Here is a 24,003-nt window from a genome sequence, read left to right on the forward strand (position 1 = left end):
AGTTGGTTGATACATAAGTAAATGATTTGAAGTTTCAGCCACAAGCGAGACAGAATATTTTTTAAGACTGTCATATGTTTACAAGCAATTTTAGAATATGTCTGGGACATCAAGCCATAAAATTGTAAAAAAAAAGTCTAGCTTGGAAAAACTAAAGCAATGGAGTAGAAATTGTTGACATGTTAAAGGTCAATGCAACCATTATCTTTTAGTGTATATAATATTATTAGAATGAACCACAAAATCATTTAAGGACATGTTAAGAATGGCAAGAGATAATGCCTATGTAAGCCCTCACCTAACATTCACTGTAACAAATAAAATGTATACACCATTGGTCTTTACCATCGAAATACGTCACAGAAATTAAAAATTACTGCATAGAAATAAGTTACTTGAACTGTTGAAAGCTTTGATCTCCAACAGAAGAAAAAGGTATGTTACACAAGAACAGGTTGGTGCTGTATTTGTACTGACAGGTCAGTGACTGTAGTTTTGTGGCAGGGCTATTTTGGGGCCTTAATATTAATTGTAAATTGTCAATTCATCAGCTATCTAATATTCTATATTCATCATTGAGAATACTTCATTTTTTAACTCTTTTTCTTAACAGTTAGCATCATTAGTGCTACAAAGACAACAGTCTAATCCAGAGGATCCGTTTGCTAGTAATCCACTGGAACGGCTACGACAAATAAAGAGGATTAAACAGAAAGCCTTACTAGAGTTAGGACTAAAGAACCCTACAGAGCAAGATAACAGAGCACAAAAATTAGATGATTTTACCGAATTTGTTTAGATCATTTAACAAAAATTGTGTAAAAATAATCAATTTAGGTAGGAGATCTATTGATCTTTTTTAAAAAAATCTATTAGTATCACCACAAAAACTTTGATGAGTGCAACTGAACTAGATTATGACATGAATTGCTGCTCAAGTAAAAAAAGTCATGATCTCTTCTATAGATTAATATCAGACATCTCATATATAAAAATATATAATACATTCCCAGTAAAAGCATAAAAAATGATGAATTAAGAAAAAAATGTTTTATTTAATGTTTTTAAAGATCAGGGGCTGGTGACACAGCATTAAGGTAACATTGCCTTAAGTAAGAGTATTTTTTTCTTCAAATTACCATTAATAATTGTGCATTACATGTGCAGTGAAGTTGCTGAAAGGACAAAGTAATGACTCCTTCACGTTTGCGTCCATAACACTATGGTAGTTACTGTATAGATCAATATAAAAATAAGAAGATGTGGTATAATTGCCAATGAGAGAACTCTCCACCAGAGATCAAATGAAATAGATTTTAACAAGTCTTGTTTCTATCTTCCATCAAACAATGTGCATTGTTTTGTCATGGACATTGTGTAAAGCCTATATAATTTCAAGATCTTGTATTCAAATTTCAAGGTCACAGCAGGTTTCATGGTACATCCTTATCCTTATGTCAGATTTAAACATTAACTGTAATAAAATAAAATCATATCAAAAGCTATGACCCATTCTAAAAAGTTTTAGATAGAAGAAGGGCAATTTGAAATGGGACTAAAAAGAAGTTTAAATATAGATAAGTAAAAACTTTTGTAAAAGGATTTCTTTAATAGGATAAAAACAGAATTTTTGTTCTTGCATAAATCTTATATTATATGTTAATAGTCTCAATTAAAAGTATTTGAAACCAAATGTAGTTTATGTTAATAGTCATAACGATAAGCATTTGAAACCAAATGTAGTTTATGTTAATAGTCATAACGATAAGCATTTGAAACCAAATGTAGTTTATGTTAATAGTCATAACGATGAGCATATGAAACCAAATGAAAGACTGAAAAAGAATTGATTGATTGGTTGATGTTTGCTTTATGCTGTCTCAGCACAAAAATAAAGCTATATATTCTGGTGAACACTTTTTTGGTTAGTACAATCATAATTTCAAGCACATTTTTTGTATATTTGAAACTTTAAAACTTATCTTCATCAAAGTAAGATTGTTTGTATGTTGAGTGATTTTTTTACTCGATTTCAGTAGATTCTTTAAAAAAAAGATGCACATTTGCAATATTAAAAGCATTATTCTGTAATTCTGTAATTGGCAAACTTTACATTTCTACACATACATTTTCAGGGAAAGGGATCTATTTTCACTGTTTCTGAGCATTCCTGGATCTTAAAGCAGAAGGGTCTACACTAAATGCATTGAAATTTGCATTCAATAAAAAATACAGCAATCTAAAATTTTATATTGATAGGTTTTAAAAGTTCTTTGATTGTTACTGTGTAATAACAGGTTGTTTTATGATTTTTGTCGAGCCTGCGACTTTTGTCGCAGAAAGCTCGACATAGGTTTAGCGATCCGGCGGCGGCGGCGGCGTTAGCTAACTTCTTAAAAGCTTTATATTTTAGAAGATGGAAGACCTGGATGCTTCATATTTTGTATATGAATGCCTCATGTTACGAAGTTTCCGTCAGTCACATGTCCAATGTCCTTGACCTCATTTTCATGGTTCAGTGACTACTTGAAAAAAAAGTTCGGATTTTTTGTAATGTTAAATTCTCTCTTATTATAAGTAATAGGATAACTATATTTGGTATGTGCGTACCTTGCAAGGTCCTCATGCCCGTCAGACAGTTTTCACTTGACCTCGACCTCATTTCATGGATCAGTGAACAAGGTTAAGTTTTGGTGGTCAAGTCCATATCTCAGATACTATAAGCAATAGGTCTAGTATATTCGGTGTATGGAAGGACTGTAAGGTGTACATGTCCAACTGGCAGGTGTCATCTGACCTTGACCTCATTTTCATGGTTCAGTGGTTATAGTTAAGTTTTTGTGTTTTGGTCTGTTTTTCTTATACTGTATGCAATAGGTCTACTATATTTGGTGTATGGAATGATTGTAAGGTGTACATGTCTAGCTGGCAGGTGTCATCTGACCTTGACCTCATTTTCATGGTTCAGTGGTCAAAGTTAAGTTTTTGAGTTTTGGTCTTTCTTTCTAATACTGCATGCAATAGGTCAGCTATATTTGGTGTATGGAATGATTGTAAGGTGTACATGTCTAGCTGGCAGGTGTCATCTGACCTTGACCTCATTTTCATGGTTCAGTGGTCAAAGTTAAGTTTTTGAGTTTTGGTCTTTTTTTCTAATACTATATGCAATAGGTCAACTATATTTGGTGTATGGAAATATTTTATGATCTATATGTCAGTTATGCAGGTTTTATTTGACCTTGACCTTATTTTCAAGGTTCATTGCTCAGTGTTAAGTTTTTGTGTTTTCGTCTGTTTTTCTTAAACTATAAGCAATAGGTCAACTATATTTGTTGTATGGAAGAATTGTTAGCTGTACATGCCTGCCTAGCATGGTTCATCTGACCTTGACCTCATTTTCATGGTTCATTGGTCAATGTTTAGTTTACTTGGTTAATGTTAAGTTTATGTGACAGTTGTAATAAAGCTTTATATTTAGGACTATCAACATAATATCAATGATTAGTAAAGAAGGCGAGACATTTCAGCGTGTGCACTCTTGTGATTTTCTGTCCAATGGACACATTATGTTTTCTTTTACTCCTGTTTGCTAATAAACTCCTTTCTCAATGGAACTTTCTTTATCCATATATGTATGAAGGTTAAGAACCTGATGAGATTGTTGAAAGTGCATAACATTGTGTTAATTAGTCACTATTTGTTTTTGATGTAATGCTTTATATATTTAAATGAGAATTAGTTCTCCATATAATTTCTGTATGGCTTTATGAACTCTTATTGCTATATAAATTTGCATACATACTTTTATTTAATACTGTATTTTGTGTATTAGTGCACATATTTCTATTTATTTATGATCCTTTCTTTCATTCTAAAACTGATTGGTAGATACTAGCAAAATCAACTTTACTATTCTTTCAATGAGATGACCATTACACATAGGGTAGTGTAAATATTTTTACATCAATTTTTGTCTCACCTTGACAAAGCGAGACATAGGTATGCTGTTTCTGGAGGTGTATGCGCAGCGTCAACGATGTATTAGTTTGTGATTAGGTCAGTTTATGGGGAACCTCTAGAGGTAGGTCAATGATATTTGGTATGGAGTTGTATTAGCATTTGCACATCTCATTTCAATGGAGATTATGTGGCCCCAGCCCTCAGTCATGGTCTATTTATTGACTTTGAAACTTTTGCTTAGTTTACATGTTTTAGTTTGTGATTAGGTCAGTTTATGGGGAACCGCTAGTGGTAGGTCAATGCTATTTAGTATGCAGTTATATAAGCATTGGCACCTCATTTCAATGGAGATTATTTGGACCCACCCCCTCAGTCATGGTCTATTGACTTTGAAACTTTTGGTTAGTTTTCATTTATTGATTTGTGATTAGGTCAGTTTATTGGGAACCACTAGTGGTAAGTCAATGCTATTTAGTATGCAGTTGTATAAGCATTGGCACATCTCATTTCCATGGAGATTATTTGGACCCACCCCTTCACTCATGGTCTATTGACTTTGAAACTTTTGGTTAGTTTTCATGTATAAGTTTGTGATTAGGTCAGTTTATGGGGAACCACTAGTGGTAGGTCAATACTATTTGATATGCAGTTGTATTAGCATTGCCACATCTCATTTCCTCGGAGATTGTTTGGCCCTGTACCTTCAGTCATGGTTCATTGACTGAATATTTATCATTTTAATTTCAACATTTGCATTTTACTATCAAAATAGCTAAAAGGGGAGACATATCTCTGTGTTAACACTTTATTTTATTATCTTTGAAAATATGGCTTAAAAGTGTTTGAGTCTGGTTCTATGCTCTTTTAATCTGCACTAAAATGTAGTTGCATATTGAAAAAAAAATTGGAGTAACTAGAGCTGAATGTTATTTTTAAAGTGCCAGAGAGTTTCATAACATTATAGGAATATATCATTAGTAACTCAAATAAGTAAGTACTGTACAATGTCGATTATAAATACATATTTATATATAGCCAATTTAGCAAAATTAGCATTCAAAATCTTCTCTATAACCTTAAGGGTAAGGCACAGTAAATTGGCTATGTCACAGATTTTGGTAAAAGTCTGCATACAACTTTGGCTCTTTGAACTATAACTGAAAATGCATTTATCTCTTTTATTTTCTGAAATATTACAAAATGAATTCTTTGAAAATAGGTGAACATTTGTATAGAAAGCACATAACATTGATGAAAAACTTTCTTAAATTTGTCTTAAAATCATCAAATCTAATTACAAATGCATAGATTTTTTCTTAAAAATTGATATAGTGTTGAAACAAAAATTTCCATTTTGATTTTAATTGCATCAACAATTAAGCAAGAGTTTTATAACTAATATGCCTGAAATTTTAAAACAAGTAAAGGGTAGATGGAAGTCTCATTTTTGTAAGTTTTGATGATTTGTGGTTTTGTTTGTCCAGCATTTTTGTACTTCACTCATGGACAAATTTAACACTGCTCTTTTTTTTCAATCAGTAACTAGTACAATTTTTTTGACAGTTTTACAATGAATGAAGTGGTCAAGATTAGCCATGGACAGATATAATATACTGTGGATTCATTTATTTTCGTGGGTACCAATTTTTGTAGATTTAGGAAAAATTGCATTTTCATGGATATTTGATTTCATGGTTTTACAAAATCATGCATACAAGTCTATACAAAATTTCTTTTTTGTCGATAATTAAAATTTCATGGTTAACCTTTATCCACGAAATTTGGTATCCTATGCACAGTAATATGCTAGCTCAACACACTAATATTTTATTGATAATATTATTATTGCATTTCTCAAACAGTCTACAGTACTCCCTGTTTTATGTTCTGTTGTGATTAAACTTACATCAGTAGTTTTGCATATAGTCCTCTAACTTCTACCGGATGTATTTTTAATTAAAGGCCAGTTTTTTGTTTATTTTATGTATTTTCTCTTGCATTTGTATTGTTATGTCTGCTCAGTGATTGTTATCTAGTCCATAAATATTCCACATGGAATTTAAACCCAATCAGAATTTTTATTTAAGCATCAATATATAATATTGATCTAATATTAACTATTTGAATATTGGAATTATAAATATATATCTATAAAATACGCTTTGTTTATGTTACTGTATATTTTTGACCTTTACAACAAATTGTTACAAAAAAAAGGTTTTACAAATAAAAAAATAAAAAGATATGGTATGATTACCAATGAGACAACTCTGCACCAGAGACCAAATGACATATAAGTTAAGAACTATAGGTCACTGTACAGCCTTCAACCATGAGCAAAACCCTTACCGCAGAGTAAGCTATAAAAGATCCTGAAATTACAATGTAAAACAATTCAAATAAGATGAGTTACAGCCTGAGTTATGTACAAAACAAATGATACACAGCAACAAACGACAACCACTGAATTACAGGCTCCTGTCTTGGGACAGGCACATACAGAATGTGGCGGGATTAAACATGTTTGTAGGTGCAAACCCTCCCCCTAACCTGAGACAGTGATTGTAGCTGCACAACACAAGAAAACAAAACACATATTTTCTCAAGTGCATTACATTAAATTGTATCTTTAAATTGGCAAATTGACTTTAAAAACAAAGCTTTACCAATAAACTTGTGAGATATTCGTAGAGTATACAAACATTTTATCCTAGTATCCTGCTTCTATTATAAGCAAATGACAATTTTGCTGTCCTTTTAACAATTAAGTTCCAACTAACGTTGCTTTTTATATAAAGACTGCAGCTGGGAATGAGACATTGAATATAAAATAAGGAGATCTGGGATTGCAAATGAGTCACCTATCCAACAAAGTCCAAATGACATGGATTTAATCAATTATTGGTACCCTTATGGTTTGAAACAATGAGTAAAGTAGTCCCTATTAAAAGGCCTAGACATGACGAAATGTGAAACAAAGATAAAAGGAAAAACAGATAACAGACGGCAACCAACGACATCCACTCAATTACAGACTCCAGAATTGGGGCAGACACCTTCAGATTGTGGCAGGGTTATTCATGTTTGTGAGCCATCAACCCTCCCTTAACCTGTGACTATTGTAAATGAATTGAAATTAGATCGGCACAAAGCACCCAAAAACAACTAACATAAAGATAAAAGACAATTACGATGTAAGATTATTGTAGTTACTGAAAGCTAGTTCAAAGCCAATAATGACAACTAATGAATAAATCATGTTCTCCCGTACCTGGGAACAGTATATCTAGTCAATATATATGTTCCTGCCCGTACTAAAGTTTCAACCAGTACATTCCAAAGGATATAGCATAAAGACCTCATAAACAGTTTAAGAAAAGCATGCGGAAGCATGAATGTTTATTTGCAGGATAAAAATCAATTATGCCTTTCTTGCTGTGTCTGTAGGTAGTGTAAATTAATTTGTCTCGCATTGTATTGTTTAGTTTTATAGTTTTGTGTATTGCCTTACTGTCACATACAGTACAGTGAAACCCACAAAACATCGTTAAATTTTAAATATAAAAATAATTTGATGTTGTTTGATTGCCAATGAGAACTCTCCACCAAAGACCAAATGACATAGAAGTTAACAACTGTAGGTCACCGTACGGCCTTCAACAATGAGCAAAACCCATACCCCATAGTCGGCCATAAAAGGCACTGAAATGACAAATAACCCTGCTTTCTGAAGTGGGAGGTACAATATATAGTGATGGTCATTACGTCCCAACTAATCCTGCACTACATTACCAAGTTTTGTGAACTTCACAGAATATTACCTACAAGGTGTACTTTTGCACCTTCATGTACTGCCAACTTCAATGAAAATTACTGTCAATGCACCACAGTAAAAATCTGATGCAACGTAGTCTACTACTACATGTACTTTCATCTACTTTTAAACTTATTGTCAGAACACCACAGTAAAAATCTGATGTCAAGTACTCTACAGCTACATTTACTTTCAATTACTTTCAAACTTACTGTCAGAACACCACAGTAAAAATCTGATGTCAATTACTCTACAGCTACTTTGATTGCCAACTACTTTTAAACTTACTACCAGAACACCAAGGTAAAAAGCTGATGTCAAGTACTTTTCAGCTACATGTACTGCCAACTACTTTTAAACTTACTGTCAGAACACCACAGTAAAAATCTGATGTCTAAAACCCCACAGTAAAAATATGAAGTCAATTACTCTACGCTACTTTGATTGCCAACTACTTTTAAACTTACCGTCAGAACACCACGATAAACAAGCTGATGTCAAGTACTCTACAGCTACATGTACTCAATTACTCTACAGCTACTTTGCTACTTTGATCGCCAACTACTTTTAAACTTTTTGTCAGAACACCTCTTTAAAAAGCTGATGTCAAGTACTTTACAGCTACATGTACTGCCAACTACTTTTAAACTTACTGTCAGAACACCACAGTAAAAATCTAATGTCAAAACTCGACAGTCAAAATCTGATGTCAATTACTCTACAGCTACTTTGATTGCCAACTACTTTTAAACTTACTGTCAGAACACATCAATAAAAATCTAATGTCAATTACTTTACAGCTACTTTGATTCCCAACTAGTTTTAAACTTCCCGTCAGAACACCACGATAAAAAGCTGATGTCAAGTACTTTACAGCTACATGTACTACCAACTACTTATAAACTTGCTGTCAGAGCACCACAGTAAAAATCTGATGTCAATCACTCTACAGCTACTTTGATTGCCAACTACTTTTAAACTTACTGTCAGAACACCACGATAAACAAGTTGATGTCAAGTACTCTACAGCTACATGTACTCAATTACTCTACAGCTACTTTGAAACTTACTGTCAGAACACCACGGTAAAAAGCTGATGTCTAGTATTTTACAGCTACATGTACTGCCAACTACTTTTAAACTTGCTGTCAGAACACCACGGTAAAAAGCGGATGTCAAGTACTTTACAGCTACATGTATTGCCAACTACTTTTAAACTTACTGTCAGAACACCACAGTAAAAATCTGATGTCTAAAACCCCACAGTAAAAATATGAAGTCAATTACTCTACGCTACTTTGATTGCCAACTACTTTTAAACTTACCGTCAGAACACCACGATAAACAAGCTGATGTCAAGTACTCTACAGCTACATGTACTCAATTACTCTACAGCTACTTTGCTACTTTGATCGCCAACTACTTTTAAACTTTTTGTCAGAACACCTCTTTAAAAAGCTGATGTCAAGTACTTTACAGCTACATGTACTGCCAACTACTTTTAAACTTACTGTCAGAACACCACAGTAAAAAATCTAATGTCAAAACTCGACAGTCAAAATCTGATGTCAATTACTCTACAGCTACTTTGATTGCCAACTACTTTTAAACTTACTGTCAGAACACATCAATAAAAATCTAATGTCAATTACTCTACAGCTACTTTGATTGCCAACTAGTTTTAAACTTACCGTCAGAACACCACGATAAAAAGCTGATGTCAAGTACTTTACAGCTACATGTACTACCAACTACTTTTAAACTTGCTGTCAGAGCACCACAGTAAAAATCTGATGTCAATCACTCTACAGCTACTTTGATTGCCAACTACTTTTAAACTTACTGTCAGAACACCACGATAAACAAGTTGATGTCAAGTACTCTACAGCTACATGTACTCAATTACTCTACAGCTAGTTTGAAACTTACTGTCAGAACACCACGGTAAAAAGCTGATGTCTAGTATTTTACAGCTACATGTACTGCCAACTACTTTTAAACTTACTGTCAGAACACCACGGTAAAAAGCGGATGTCAAGTACTTTACAACATGTATTGCCAACTACTTTTAAACTTACTGTAAGAACACCACAGTAAAAATCTGATGTCAATTACTCTACAGCTACTTTGATTGCCAACTTCTTTTAAACTTACTGTCAGAAAACCACGATAAAAAGCTGATGTCAAGTACTCTACTGCTACATGTACTGCCAACTTCTTTTAAACTTACTGTCAGAACACTACTGTAAAAATCTGATGTCAAGTACTCTTCAGCTACATGTACTGCCAACTACTTTTAAACTTACTGTCAGAACACCACAGTAAAAATCTGATGTCAAGTACTCTTCAGCTACATGTACTGCCAACTACTTTTAAACTTACTGTCAGAACACCACAGAAAAAAGCTGATGTCAAGTACTCTACAGCTACATGTACTGCCAACTACTTTTAAACTTACTGTCAGAAAAAAAACATTTGGTCAACTGGACTATTGTAAGCTTAATGTCAAGAACACAACTGGAAATATTGCTGGGGTCACTTTTGATTTAACCAATGAATACTACATCAACCAAAATCATATTTTTTTAAGCTATACTTTGCAGAACCTAAGTATTTGATTTATTCTTTGTTTTGTTTTTATCGTTAACCGTAGTCAGTGGTTTTGGTGGCACATAGGATCCAGCTAATGACTCGTAAACGTCGATTTCTTTAATTGGAACAGCTTTTTTCAACTGATTTTTATAGTTTGTTCTTATGTTGTGCTGTTGCACCACTGTCCCAGGTAAGGGGAGGGGGTGGAGCGCTCACAAACATGTTTAACCCCCGTCACAATCTGTATATGCCTGTCCCAAGTCAGGAGCCTGTAGTTCAGTGGTTGTCGTTGGTTCATGTATGTCATATTCGTTTTTCGTAAATTATTTTGTTATACATTAGGCCGTTAGTTTTTCTCAATTGCATTGTTTCATATTTTTCATGTCGGGGCCTTTTATAGCCGACTATACAGTATGGGTTTTTCTCGTTGTTGAAGGCCGTACGGTTGCCTATATATAATTGCTTACATCCACTTTATTTGAACTTTGATGGATAGTTGTCTCATTGGCAATCATACCTCATCTCCTTTTTTTTATATTAACATGAATAATGCATTTCAGGACTTCAAGAATTTTCTAATTCTTAAGCAAGGGATAATCTGTATCAATGCATGACACAAAATCCATTCACGTAAAAATCAAAATCGAAGGCACAGTGTTGTTTTCTTGTCTTGTTTCCTTTATTCATATTAACGCATCTATCACATAACGATAGACACAAAAAAACGTTGAAAGCAAACGATGTGGACACACGAAGGCTTATATTATAGGACTACACCGGCTGCGACTTTACTACGAAATTTTACTTGCTAGGAGCAATACGATGGGTGTCACTAGTGTATCAGAATATGCTTTTTCTAAGCCTTCCGGGGCACCTGAAATCACCACCGGTTTTTGGTCGAATGGTGTTGCTCAGTCTTTAGTTTTTCGCATAGTGCTTTGTTAACAACTGTTCGTCGTTTTACTTGTTGGCCATTGTTTGTCTGTTTTTTTTATCGACACATGAAAATTAATTGCCCCTAAATTATCTGCTGCATCTTTTTTCCATCGGAGAAAAAAAACCCACTAAAAATGATTTATTTGAAAAAAAAGAGAAATGTACGCTTAGCTTCAATAAAACAACATTAGATCTAAGGTAGTTGAATGCTGATGATAAGATTAATATTTGACTTAAAGCATTCCGTCAGTGTTGTCCTAAAAAAAGCAGCGGAAGATCACTAAGGTTACTTAGGGAACGACCCTTTTTTTCCCTGAAAAAATATTCTGATCCCCAATTTGATGAAAAAACATTTTGTGGTCAAGCAGATGACAAAAAAAAATATTCTGAATCCAGATTTTCCCCATACCTTATAATGTTACATTTTGAAAAAAATAATTTGATTGATAGCGTCGAAAAACTAAAAAAAAAATGTTCGCGCGAAAAAAAATTTCGGACTAATAACCATAACCCCCTCCCCCCACCTTTGAAGCTAAATGGTTGTTCCCTTAACAATCAATATACTTAGCCTATGTGGTAAACGAGAATAGGGAATAACAAATATAATAATCATCAAGGTATTTTCTTTGAAAAATCCTGGTGTATATATTCAGGCTAGGTTTTTACAAACGATCGTCTATGATTGAATATTGGTGATTGTCTTACATGGTGGGTTGTTACCGGTTTTACAGCGCAGAATCTCCCTCATTCCAGTCCTAATCATGCAACTTTGATTACTTTGTGGGGTGGCCGTGTAATCACACAGCTAATCGGACGTGGCTGTGTATATGCACCCTAAAGAATACCGATACCATACAGATAATTAGGAACTTGAATGTGACATCGTCAGTGAAACAAATTCGGAAAACTGGTACTACCCTTGAGTTAGAAAACAACAAATTAGATTTCATTCACAAACTTTTCAAGCTCTAAAGCAAAAAAGACTTGTGTGAATAAACTTGTACAAATTCTTTCTTTTAGTATAGTACTTAAACTCATTTTAGAATTTGCATGTAGGTAGCTGTTTTTAAACTGGTAAGTAATATAACATGACATCAAATGACTATTATATCATGAACAATTCGGTTAGTTTAATGTTTTCCCTAAATTTTCGTTGTTATTTCTTTTCTCTTTTTATAGGCATTATTCATCATTAGTTTTGTAAAACAAACAGCAAAGAAAGGTCATATGAAAGACAAATAATAGTTCCAAAAGTGTTTAATCTGTTCACAACCAGTTGTACAATAATATTAAGCATATAACTCATCACCAAATCAACGGAATCAAGGTGTGCAAAAAAAAATTTATAAAAAAAACAGCCATTTTGAAGGCCTCACTTTGACTTTGAGATGAAGAACAGCAATAAAAGCGCTGTTCCATTGCTTATTGTATGTTTTTTTGCTGTGCATGTACTGATTTTGTGTCATGGATGGATACCCCATATCCTTTGTTTTTCTATTATATCAAGAAAATTTCTTCCCGAATCTATAAGCATGGGACAACCAGTATTCAGCGGCCAGTTTATCATTCACTAATCTGTAAGCTATCGTCAGTAGAAGGAACGTAGTAAGCCGTTCTCTATAGAAACCTGGAATACGACTTTCTCGGTTTGAAATTATAATATCCCGTAGTGCTCGATCTCTTCTTGTTATATTTCCAGTTCTGTTGAAAATTACAAAGTGTAGAAAGTGTGCGAATATCACAGGATGGACTCTCCAACATTTGAACCCAGTACTAGTATCTATTTAGAGTTCCTCCAATAGCCATGAAGAAGTTGGTGTTTGATATATTATATCCATACATAAGTTCTTGGTCCTCTGCAAAAACGATTGACGTCGGTGCCATCTTGTATCAGCCTTAACAGTAAAATATCTCATCATGTCCTTAATGTCGACGAAGGTTAATAACAGTTTATTTTCTTTCGCACCCTTTTGCAAGATCACGCCTATGAGCTGCAGTGCAGCATTGTATTGTTTATTTTTGCAAAAATACATGGCTACTAGTGACCAGCCAGCTATTGCGTCTGAATTTGTACCAATCAGTAAACGTGACATGATATTTTTGTGAGATATATACCTTTTTTTGTTATTTTGTGAGTCCAAACTTAACCTTTCAGCATATATTTGATTTGCATAACAAACTGCTAATAAATAGATCCCTTTAGGGAAGTATGATTGTTTCTGTTTTAACAGTCGATGAAGAGACTTTAATAGGATTGCATGAATTTGTTTTATAGTACATGATTTTAAAGTTAAGCGTAAGAGCTTAAGAAGTGAGAGAATGGCAACCTTCTTTTCCATAAATGCTGTGTCTGACGAAGAATATGTTTGAAGCTCGTGTAAATGAAAAGTTCTAAATGCCTTACCATAGTGGGTGCTGTGTAATACAAGAGTTAAAAGGTTTTTTATTGCGTTTTCTAAAATCATTTTAGATTCATCATTTAGTATCCCATCGAACAGATTATTCTCTGGTATAAAATAATGCGGACAGAAACCATACCTTAACCAGTACATGAGACGTTTTTGTAGTTCATGAAAACATGCCAGAAAATTGTTAGGATTCCAATCTTTTGGTGAATTTTCTTCGCTGAGCCAGAACAATGTCGTTTTAATGAAATAGGAGCAAATTAGTTTTCCAAATGGCAAGACCTTCATCAAATCTTTCTTGATGTATTTGAAAAATATGTAACACAATAGTTGTGTATGATTCCACGAGTGAATCAGTTCTCTTTCTGCCAATGAGAACGAAAGACGCCATTCAGTAGGACAGTCTTCTTCCGCACCGAATTTACTTCCTATTGGTACAATTAAAATACCCTGGTCTAGAATTTCCGCTACGACATCGGTAGTTGGCCATTCACGACCTGCCACCCTATATAACCATTGACTAGATATTGTCGGCCATGTTTTACTTCGAAAATAGAAAAGATGATCAACGGTATCATCGTCTGGTGATATGCACGGCCCATGAATACGGATATTGTTATCCCGATAATTATTCATGAAATACTCTTTAAACCGGCTGTTTGAAACAACGGGACCGCAAACGGATTTGACTCCCCAGATACGATTCAAATCTTCCGAATAATGACTTCCAGGTGGAATAATTAAATGTGCAAAACCTGGATAAGAGTTTTCTGTATTACAAATTAATGAAGGTTTTGAGTCATCGACAATAGAACTTTCGTCACATACGACGATTTGTTCAAGGATAGTCATGATGTCATAATCACATTCTGGTATATGAACTCCCTCTGCTCGGCTACCACTGCTGATATTTGTATACTGAAAACTTATTTTCGTACAATCATCCAATACTTTATAAAGGAGGCGCGTCCCATCCGTAACATGGGGTGATCCACAAACATGACATAAAAGCTGGTATAACAAAAATGAGGAACGTTGTGTCTCTTGTGTTTGACCAGCTGCAAAATCTGTCAAAAATACAAAGATGAAAGACTAAACAGTGGTCATATAGGAACTGCAAATTAAATTATTAATTCTTTTCTTCTTACCTTTTTAGTTGTATATATATTTTTTTTTAATTTTCAAACAAAATTGAAGTCAACAACGTTTTTATTCAGAAAATGTACAAGAACACTTTTGCTTATATAGCAAGAGTATTATATCGGAAGTATGAGATAGGCATTATTCGTCCTTTATTAAGTGTGAATGAAAAGTTTTCGTCAAAAATGATACAGACTCCTTTAATATTGCTCTTATCTGGAGTATTTCGGCTGCAAATGTTACGGAGAACGTTTCTCTCGGACGGCTGCAAGTGTTGTGGAGAACTTTTCTTTTCGGAGAACTGCAAGTGTTGATGTATTTGAAACTGGCAGTTTGTGTGTGACCTTAATGACATTTGGTGATAACTATCCTGTGGTAAAGTACTTTGCACAACAATCAATTATATGATAACAATGCTCAAGAGAGAACTATGCAGACAGTTAACCGTGAAGCATTTTTCACTCTTTTTGCGTGAACCCCCTGAGGGGTTCATGCTTACATATTGGTGAGTTTTGGAAGTGTCTATGGGCCATTTGATATCCTCGGAATCAAGATTCTCGGAACGTCTCGTAATTTTTCGATCATTTATACAGGTAGTTATCTATGTCTTTGATACGGTCCCTCTATGGATAGGCTTCCACGTGACATTGCATATTTCATTATAAATCAAAGTTCATTTGTAGATTGGAAAGTAAAACAATAAAGACTAGGTTGCAGTCAAAAAATCATTTATATGTTAGAACATATTTGCTTTTTGACAAAACATATGTCTTTTTAATAATGCGAATGTTTATTAAATATCAAGTATAATGATAACGCAATTATATAATTCATGCTTTGAGACGGTCCCTGTACGCGTTGTGTGTGTAGTATTTAATACAGCGTGCTGTTGTGCATTGTGACAATACACATGGGAATTGTTTATTGATATATAATGTCCCAGAATAAACTGATTATTTCTGAACGTTTATCATTTGATATTTTGTATTTCAATCTTAGCATGGGAAAATGTCGGAAAGCATGAAGAAAATTAAGAAAACGATATTTCTGTTATAAATATTTATCTGAGGTCGGAAACACAGTGGTCGGAAACACAGTGGTCGGAAAGCAGAAAGATAATTAAACAAAAGGATTTTTCTGTAAAAAAATATATAATTTCATTAATAGATACTACCAGACCAAGAGAATATTCATTATTAAGTTTAAACTGAGACTGAATTTATTCTTAATAGAATATAATTAAAACTGTCATATATACGTGCATTATGTCTCACAGGTTTGAACAGTCATTACATTAATGAAAATTATATGCAACGTATGAGCACCATGCAATGAGCAGGGATGCGTACTCAAAGCTAGCTAAATATCTAAATTTTAATGGGCGTGAATGAAAAAATACTTGCATGGTTTCAATTCACAAGGATTTTAAATCACACAAAACGTAATTAATATTTTACAATAATCATAACAAAATTTAAATACTATGTTAATTATTTTATACTGTTTTAGTATGGATTTATAAGTCTCTGCTTATATTTTGTATAATATATTCATATATTGGAATGTTAGACTTTAGGTAGAGATTGATTTGATAAATAAAATGTCCATCCGTGAAAACTTGACGTTTGTGTTTATTGATATTATATTTTAAAATTTCGGAAAAAAATTCATTTAAAGGAATGTATGTTAATTATAAAATTTCAACTCTTTTTTTTATTTGTTTGTTTTAATAGTTCAACCTTATAGCATCTAAATATTTGCACTATGGTACGATTTTGAAAATTGTATTCATTGTTTTGACTAGCTATCCTACACGTCTTGGTTCATTCACATTATACATCACCCTGTTCACACAAATTCCGGATTAAATGGCAATGAATCCGGAGTCAGGATACATCCGAATTCAACAATTAGATTAATATATGTGATGACACAAATGCGTATTCTTATCCAGAGTACAGTGCGTATGCTTTCTATTAACTATTTTTTGCGCAAAAATACCACGTGCATACATAAATATTAATTTCACTTATGATTGCGAATTTTCGCTTTTCTTATCTAAATTCAGGACACGGCCGTAAGAGCTTGACATCTAACTTTCAAGCACGGTCATCATTACTTACGGTATTCTGACCTCTAGCTGTTTCTCTTTTCTTTTCTTTTTTGAGTCACTGTCCTGTTATAAACTTTAACATTTTCGAAATGCTAAGGATTTTCTACCCCAGGAATAGATTACTTTAGATGTATTTGGCAAAACCTTTGTTTCGAAATTTTGGGTCCTGAAATCCTTTCGACTTCGTACTTTATTTGGCCTTTTAAACTTTTTTATTTGAGCATCACTGATGATTCTTTGTAGATTTAACTCGCGTCTGGCGTACAACATCGTAATCCTGGTATCTTTTTATATCTACATATCTTTTTATATAAATTGGTTCTTTTGAGAGTATGTTCAGGTTTCAAAAAACTTCTGAAAACAAGATATTCTTCAAAACCAAGTTTTCCTGTAGAATATGTGGATTGATTTAAGTAAAATCAGGAAATCCTTAAAATTTGAGATGTTTTATGACACCAAAATAAGTCTCTTTATAAAAGGTACCAATGAAGCTGGTGTGTTACTCTCAAGAAAAATATACGAAACCTTCTTATAAGTTGCATGCCACAGGGTTTACCTTCACCTGGAAATTGGACTTTAAATTTATCTATACAACATCTACCATGAGTACAGACAGCTTCAATAACGAGTTGAGAATAATTGAAGGAATCCAGGAAACAAAATATGAAGATATGATAGATAAGATAAATGCATTCAGATTATAAAGCAAACTGATTGCTTAAATTTATATTGCGATTGATTTGTGCAATTTGCATTAGACATCCGGTTTGTAGAAACTTGGATTTGCAAAAGGGTTATAAAAGATGTACACTCCCAAGTAATGAATAAAATAGTCGAGCCTTAAAATGTATATTCAAATAGTAGCTGTATATATACACTTTTCTATTCACAACTATCCAACATTGTTTTCAACTGACTTGTGCAAGAATCTACACACAATTACATATTTTTAATAAAGGTGTTTTAACATCATCATTATCTTATTCTATCCAGTCAATTGTTTCAATTCAAAAGCAAACAAAAATTCAGCAACATGTCAGCGGTCTTGGGTTCACGTATTGCTTTTTTTTTTTTTTAAAGAAAGCAACTTGTTTTGGGTGTACGAAATTAACGCCGCATGTGACGTAGGTTGCCCACTCTGTTTTAGACTAACCTGTGAATAATTTCAGCATTTGATTTGATTGTTGGCAAAGCTGTTGTGAACACACATTACTTTCTTCTGATAATTTGCGTTCTAAAACGGATAACAAAGTAGAATTCTCCTTTTCTTCCATCGCTTCCATCTCTTCGAATTCACCAAGGTATTGATACAATTTTTTTTGGGTATGATCATCCGACCAAATGTTAAATGTAGAAGAGGAATGTGGAATGGAAAACAGATTAAAACGGAAAAGTACATCGCTGGCTTCGTTGATAAACTTACTGAGTGACATCTGAAAAAATGAATATACAAATTCAATTAACTTGTATATTCGTGAAAAAAATAATAATTATTTTTCTCTGGGTTCCATTTATCAATAATTCTTTATAGACCGAAACATATTTGCATAAACATTCTTTAACATTATCTCGAACGAAATATATATATAACAATTAAAACAAATCTGTATTCAACTACGGTTGTGCAATTTATTAATTTTCCTACTTGTTTTAATTATTGTTTATATGATTAAAAGGAGATGTGGTGTGAGACACATTGGCGGATCCAGGGGGTGTTCCGAGGGTTGGAACCCCCCTCTTTTCTATTTGTTTTCCCTTTTTTCAATTATGTGAACGTTTCATGGTGTTCCGGGGGTTTGACCCCCCCCCCCCTTTTCAAAATGGATGGATCCGCGTCTTAGACACAAACAACCAAAAGATAGCAGTCTTCGAAAATAGATAGGTGTCTATACAATACCAAATCGTTTTGAATCTAAAAAGTTGTGTATGTATTTAAAAAATCAAAGTGCGAAAGCGCTTGAAAGAGCATCTGTCGTATACCGAGAAATATGCATACGTTGCAAGTGTTTCCCTTTTAAACCAATGCAAGATTAGATCCTTTATTACAAACCAATAATAATATCATAACAAATATCACAAGTATAACAATTACCACTTATGTTAAATGTTAATTTTTATCGAAAATGTTTTTTTGGCAAACTTGGCGGTACTATATAAAGCGACATAACTCTTTGACTTTATGTTGGAGAAAGGTTTAATACAAAGTTAGTTATTTCCCCTGTTGTTATCTGATTTCAGAAGGCGCTTCAGTTGCAGATTGAAAGTGGCAGAAAAAATTGGGAACTGAAATTATATTAAAATCTGTGTAATTTGTGTTTAAATAGTACGATTAAATTGTGATTCGAGAAGAAAAGGATTGTATTCTGTGGATAATTATATAATTTTAATATGTAATTTGACATTGATTACTTATATGGCCGTAATTTGCCGTAATTTACATCTATCTGCTTGAAATTTCCAGATGTTAAAGAACATTATAGGTTTTTGAAAAAAAAAGAAGCCTCAGTAAAATTACTCAGAAACTTATTGATTCGATAAAGAATGGGAGTCAATTACATTTTTATTGTTCAATTTATTTCAAAATTGGGGGAATAACCTGAGTATCATATGCCACACATAGTTTATGTAATTATGGTATATAATAACAGGATGCTTTGTTCCAATATTAATTATGTCAAAATCGAGAGTCTTATAACCTGAGTATTATATGCCAACACAGTTTTGTTAACTATGGGATATTATAACAGGATGTTTTTTTCACGGTGCTTCCTATGTACTACATGGTTTATAAAACGCCATTTCTTATTTAAATATGTTTTATGTACAAGTTCATATATAACTGCGTTTGTAAAGCATATGCACGTCGCATGTCAACATTCTCATACTTTTTATGTTCCTTGGATACTTTCTCACACGCATCAAAGTATCATTCACCACAAGACCACACAACAGACAGAATATCAACAAAGAAAGTCATAAACTATACGGCTTGTAATTAAAAGTGATAACAGATACACAGCTGCATTATACATTGATTTGAACGGTCATTCAGACAGTCTGCTAGGGTTCATGAAAACAATTAATATAGATTTATTTAACAACCCTGAACTTAGAATATAGCAAAGTGCTCTCGACCAATGAAAGTTTAGAATTTAGTGTTTCTTAATTGTGAAGAATGAATGTAAACATGTTCTTAGTATTAGGGGATTATCCTATTGTTTAGGCCTATTTACAGTTCAAAAGAAAAAATTTATATAAATGAGTCACAACTGCCCGAAGCACATTTATCAAAATGACAGGATTATTAATTGAGACTCGAATTCTGAAACCAACAATATAAAATCAAAATAAGTTTGAAGTTTACTTGTGCAGTATAATTGGTATCCTTTATGTTATTATGTGAATATTTAGAACTTCGAAATTACAAAAAAAAAGCATTATCAAAGCAATGTGAAAGAAGACAAAGAAAAAAAAATCATTGAAAATTAAATTTAACCTAAATCTTTAGCTAATACGCTTACCAAAAATCAGATTACTGTATCCGCAGTTAGCAGGAATAGTCATTTCCAATATATCGGTACATACATGAAATTGAATTACAAATGTAACTTTTGAATTTCTTAAAAAAAGCATTTTCTTTTAATTGTTAAATTCTAGTTAATTAAGTAGTATTTGATGTAAAAACCTGGAATAAAATTGTTTGTGGAATGCAAATTAGATTTTGTTTTATTAAATTGAACTGTAAATAAACAAAAAGATAATTCCTCATTAAATTATTACATAATTTACACTCATACTCACAATTTCGAAAATTTCTACCATTTCATTGTACTGTTGTGTCAACTAAAGTCTTAAGCACAATGTATTTGAATTTCCCTTTCTAATTGTAATTATCAGACCTTAATATGAGTTCATTTTAATTATTAACATTGTTAATAAAAGGGATGTAAATCATAAATTTAATGGTAATTTCAACAGGTGCAATGTAATAGCACTGATATAGTTTCTTGAGGACAAATGGATGAATTGTTCAAACATGGAGTTTTTTCTGCTTCAGGTAAATTTTGTTATCTTTTTATATCTCAAATTCCTTCATTTTGAAAAGCACATAATGTTATAAAAATTACCTTTTCGAAATAGTATATTTGTATATTAATGATAAAACTTAATAAAAAGATAATATTACTATCCTTCCAACATCATGAACATCAAATGCTTACTTTTTTTTATTGACGAATGCATTGTTTTTTCCCAAATTGCCTTTGCCTTATAGATCCACAGTCATTGTTTCTTACAAAGCACTGACTTTAAGATCTCGTTTAAAAATTTGATTAAATATTATTTTACCTACATGTTTAAACCCCTTTTCATATTTTTTGTGTGTTCTATATATGTACCATTATATAACTTTTGCAATATTCAAAACTCAATTCAAGATGTTTTATAATTCTATTATCTTATTTTCATTTAAAATAATTTGACAAACAACAGTATTCATGATTTTTTTTCTTTTGTTGTTTCCTATGGAAATTGCCTCAGGGGCTTGTAACACACTTCGTTAGTTAAGAGTTCACTTTCATAATTAATCTACAATGAAAAGTCATTCATGTATAGCATTTTATAGTGGATAAATATATTTTATTTGAGTGTCACACATTGATTGATACAGTACATATATACAAATGAATTTAAGTAATATCTTTAAAATTCAATCAATGCCCAGCCAAACATTTGACTTATGAGACACTTTAAAAACATACATGTACATATATACAATAAACTGCATGTTAATTTGTAAAATATTTCTAGAATTAAAAATCTAATAAATTATTATTTTTTTTTTAAATCGCTTTCCAAATACAATCAAATATAAAATGTTATTATTAATTATATAAAATACACTATTAGAGTTCTTATTAAAAAAAGTTAACAGTTGTTTTCTAAAATAAAAATAAATATAATAAAAATATAAATCTCAATGACTAAAATTGCCTTATTATAAAGATTTGAGAAAAACAAATATGCTTAATGTTTAAAACTTAGACAAAAACTAGGCTATCAAAATAAAACATTGTATATATCTTCAATCAAATGTAAATAATTTCCTTCTCATAAAACATTTCTGTAAAATTTTACATAGACATTTCTGAATTTGCTCGGATCTCATTATAAATATAAACTTATCGTCCATATGCATTGTATCAAAATTCTCAATTAAATAATTACATTCACAGAATAAATCATATCTTATGTCTGCATATAAAGGGCACTCCATCAGAAAATGTTTTTCAGTCTCTACATGTCCGAGATCGCAATATATACAAAGTCTATCTTCAATTGGAACTTGCGGCCTGGAGTAGCGACCTGTCTCCAAGGCCAGAGGTAACGAGCCGGCTCGAAACATAGCCATATATCTCCTTTGGTTAAGTGGAATGTTCATTTTTACATATGACTCAACGTTTACAGTTTGTTTGTATAGTCTGTATGTACGGAGTTTGTTTCCGTTTAATGTACCACGGTCGTTGAAAATGTCTTTACACCATTGATGATTGTCCAATTGTTCTAGCTTTTCATTAATTATTTTCATAACGTATTTTGTGGATAAAGATGTGTCATTTATAAGTCCACATACATCAAGTTTAGTCACAAGTTTGTTTACTTCGAAAGTCCAACCTTTTCGTCGTCGCGCCGCCCAACGCCAAATTTTACTTGGGAGTCGATTGTTTTCAAGTCTGTGAAGTTTGCACAATAGCCGAAGACACGATTTCTGCAGTTTAATTTTGCATGATGTCCAACCCATGTCACCTCTTGTAGATAGGTTTGAAGTTGGTTTTCCAACATTCAGAAAGAATTTACATGCTCGAGTTTGAACGGATGAGATGCAACTATAGTCCTTATATCCCCAAACACCACTTCCGTATAGAAGAACTGGTTCTACCATTGTGTTGTATAACTTAGTAAATACGGAATGGGTCATACCTCCAGCTGTTATTACTTTTCCACATAATGCACCAAGAGCACGGCTGGCGGCTTTAGATAGTTCTTTGGCATTTTTCTGGAATGTTAAGTGTTCATCCAACCATACACCAAGGTATTTGTATGAATCGGTAAAAAGTAAAGTATGTCCACCACATGTAAACGTACTTTGCGAAATATCTATCGATAGTGGTCGGAAGTGAACTATCTTCGTCTTATTATCGTTTATCGACAATTTCCAGGCTTCACACCATTCCGTTACAATATCAAGCATGTTCTGTAAACATGGTTCATTCGGCGCAAGTAATACGATGTCATCTGCGTACAGCAATATACTCATCTGGCAATCGTCTATTGGTACTCCACAATTTAAGGCGTTAATACGCTCCGCGAGGTCGTTAATGTATATCGAAAATAAAGATGCTGACAAAATACATCCCTGCTTTACGCCACTCGTCACATCAAACCATGGAGTCAGATCGTCATTCACACGAACGGTACATTCGACGTTATCATAGAGGGATTGTACAGCACTAAGAAACTTTCCACGTATTCCAATTTTTCGCAACTTATACCATAATAATGTTCGATTGACAGTGTCGAATGCTTTTTTCATATCAATGAAGCATGCAAAAGTTGATTTCCGAGAAATTTTCCTGTCGTTTAAAGTCTGGTAGAGTGAATGAATGTGTTCTTCGCAACTTCGACCTTTCCGAAAACCGTTTTGCTCTTCACATAAGTAGTTGTTATCTTCTAACCATTTTGTGAGACGTGCATTCAGTATGATGCAATAAATTTTACACGGAACCGATATCAACGTTATTCCTCTATAGTTCAATGGATTCCTGTCATCATCTGAATTTGGTTTTAATATAGGGTTAATGATGCTTCTATTCCACTCCGATGGTACTATTCCTAGATCAAAACATCCACTGATAATAATATACAGCAATTCTGCTGCTGAGTCGTTTTTCAGAACCTCGGCCGCAATATCGTCTATTCCCGTGGCCTTTCTATTTTTTGCACTTATGATCGCAAGGGTTACTTCCTCTCGAGTTATTGATTCG

The 24,003-nt window shown here is 32.9% G+C and overlaps 2 protein-coding genes across 5 annotated transcripts in view; one reads left to right on the forward strand and one right to left on the reverse strand.

The window, feature by feature from the left end:
• The window catches only part of LOC127709180 (tuberin-like), a 57,566-nt gene extending 51,448 nt beyond the window's left edge, over positions 1-6,118 (forward strand). For 3 of the 4 annotated variants that reach the window (XM_052214546.1, XM_052214547.1, XM_052214548.1), the window contains one exon: positions 614-6,118. In XM_052214546.1, coding sequence (XP_052070506.1) covers positions 614-799 — 186 coding nt within the window. In that variant the 3' untranslated portion in view covers positions 800-6,118. The remainder of the gene's footprint in view (positions 1-613) is intronic. The other variant, XR_007985538.1, reaches the window with a different exon arrangement.
• Positions 6,119-12,572: 6,454 nt separating this feature from the next.
• On the reverse strand, positions 12,573-18,288 carry LOC127707812 (uncharacterized). The gene is made up of 2 exons (XM_052212563.1): positions 18,114-18,288; positions 12,573-14,774 (listed from the first exon to the last, which is right to left on the reverse strand). The coding sequence occupies exons 1-2, from the start codon at positions 18,241-18,243 to the stop codon at positions 13,087-13,089; spliced, it is 1,818 nt and encodes a 605-aa protein (XP_052068523.1). The 5' UTR covers positions 18,244-18,288; the 3' UTR covers positions 12,573-13,086.
• Between the last annotated feature and the right edge of the window lie 5,715 nt (positions 18,289-24,003).

This window comes from Mytilus californianus, unplaced genomic scaffold, assembly GCF_021869535.1.
Source record: "Mytilus californianus isolate M0D057914Y unplaced genomic scaffold, xbMytCali1.0.p SCAF_7, whole genome shotgun sequence".
NCBI lineage: Eukaryota > Metazoa > Mollusca > Bivalvia > Mytilida > Mytilidae > Mytilus > Mytilus californianus.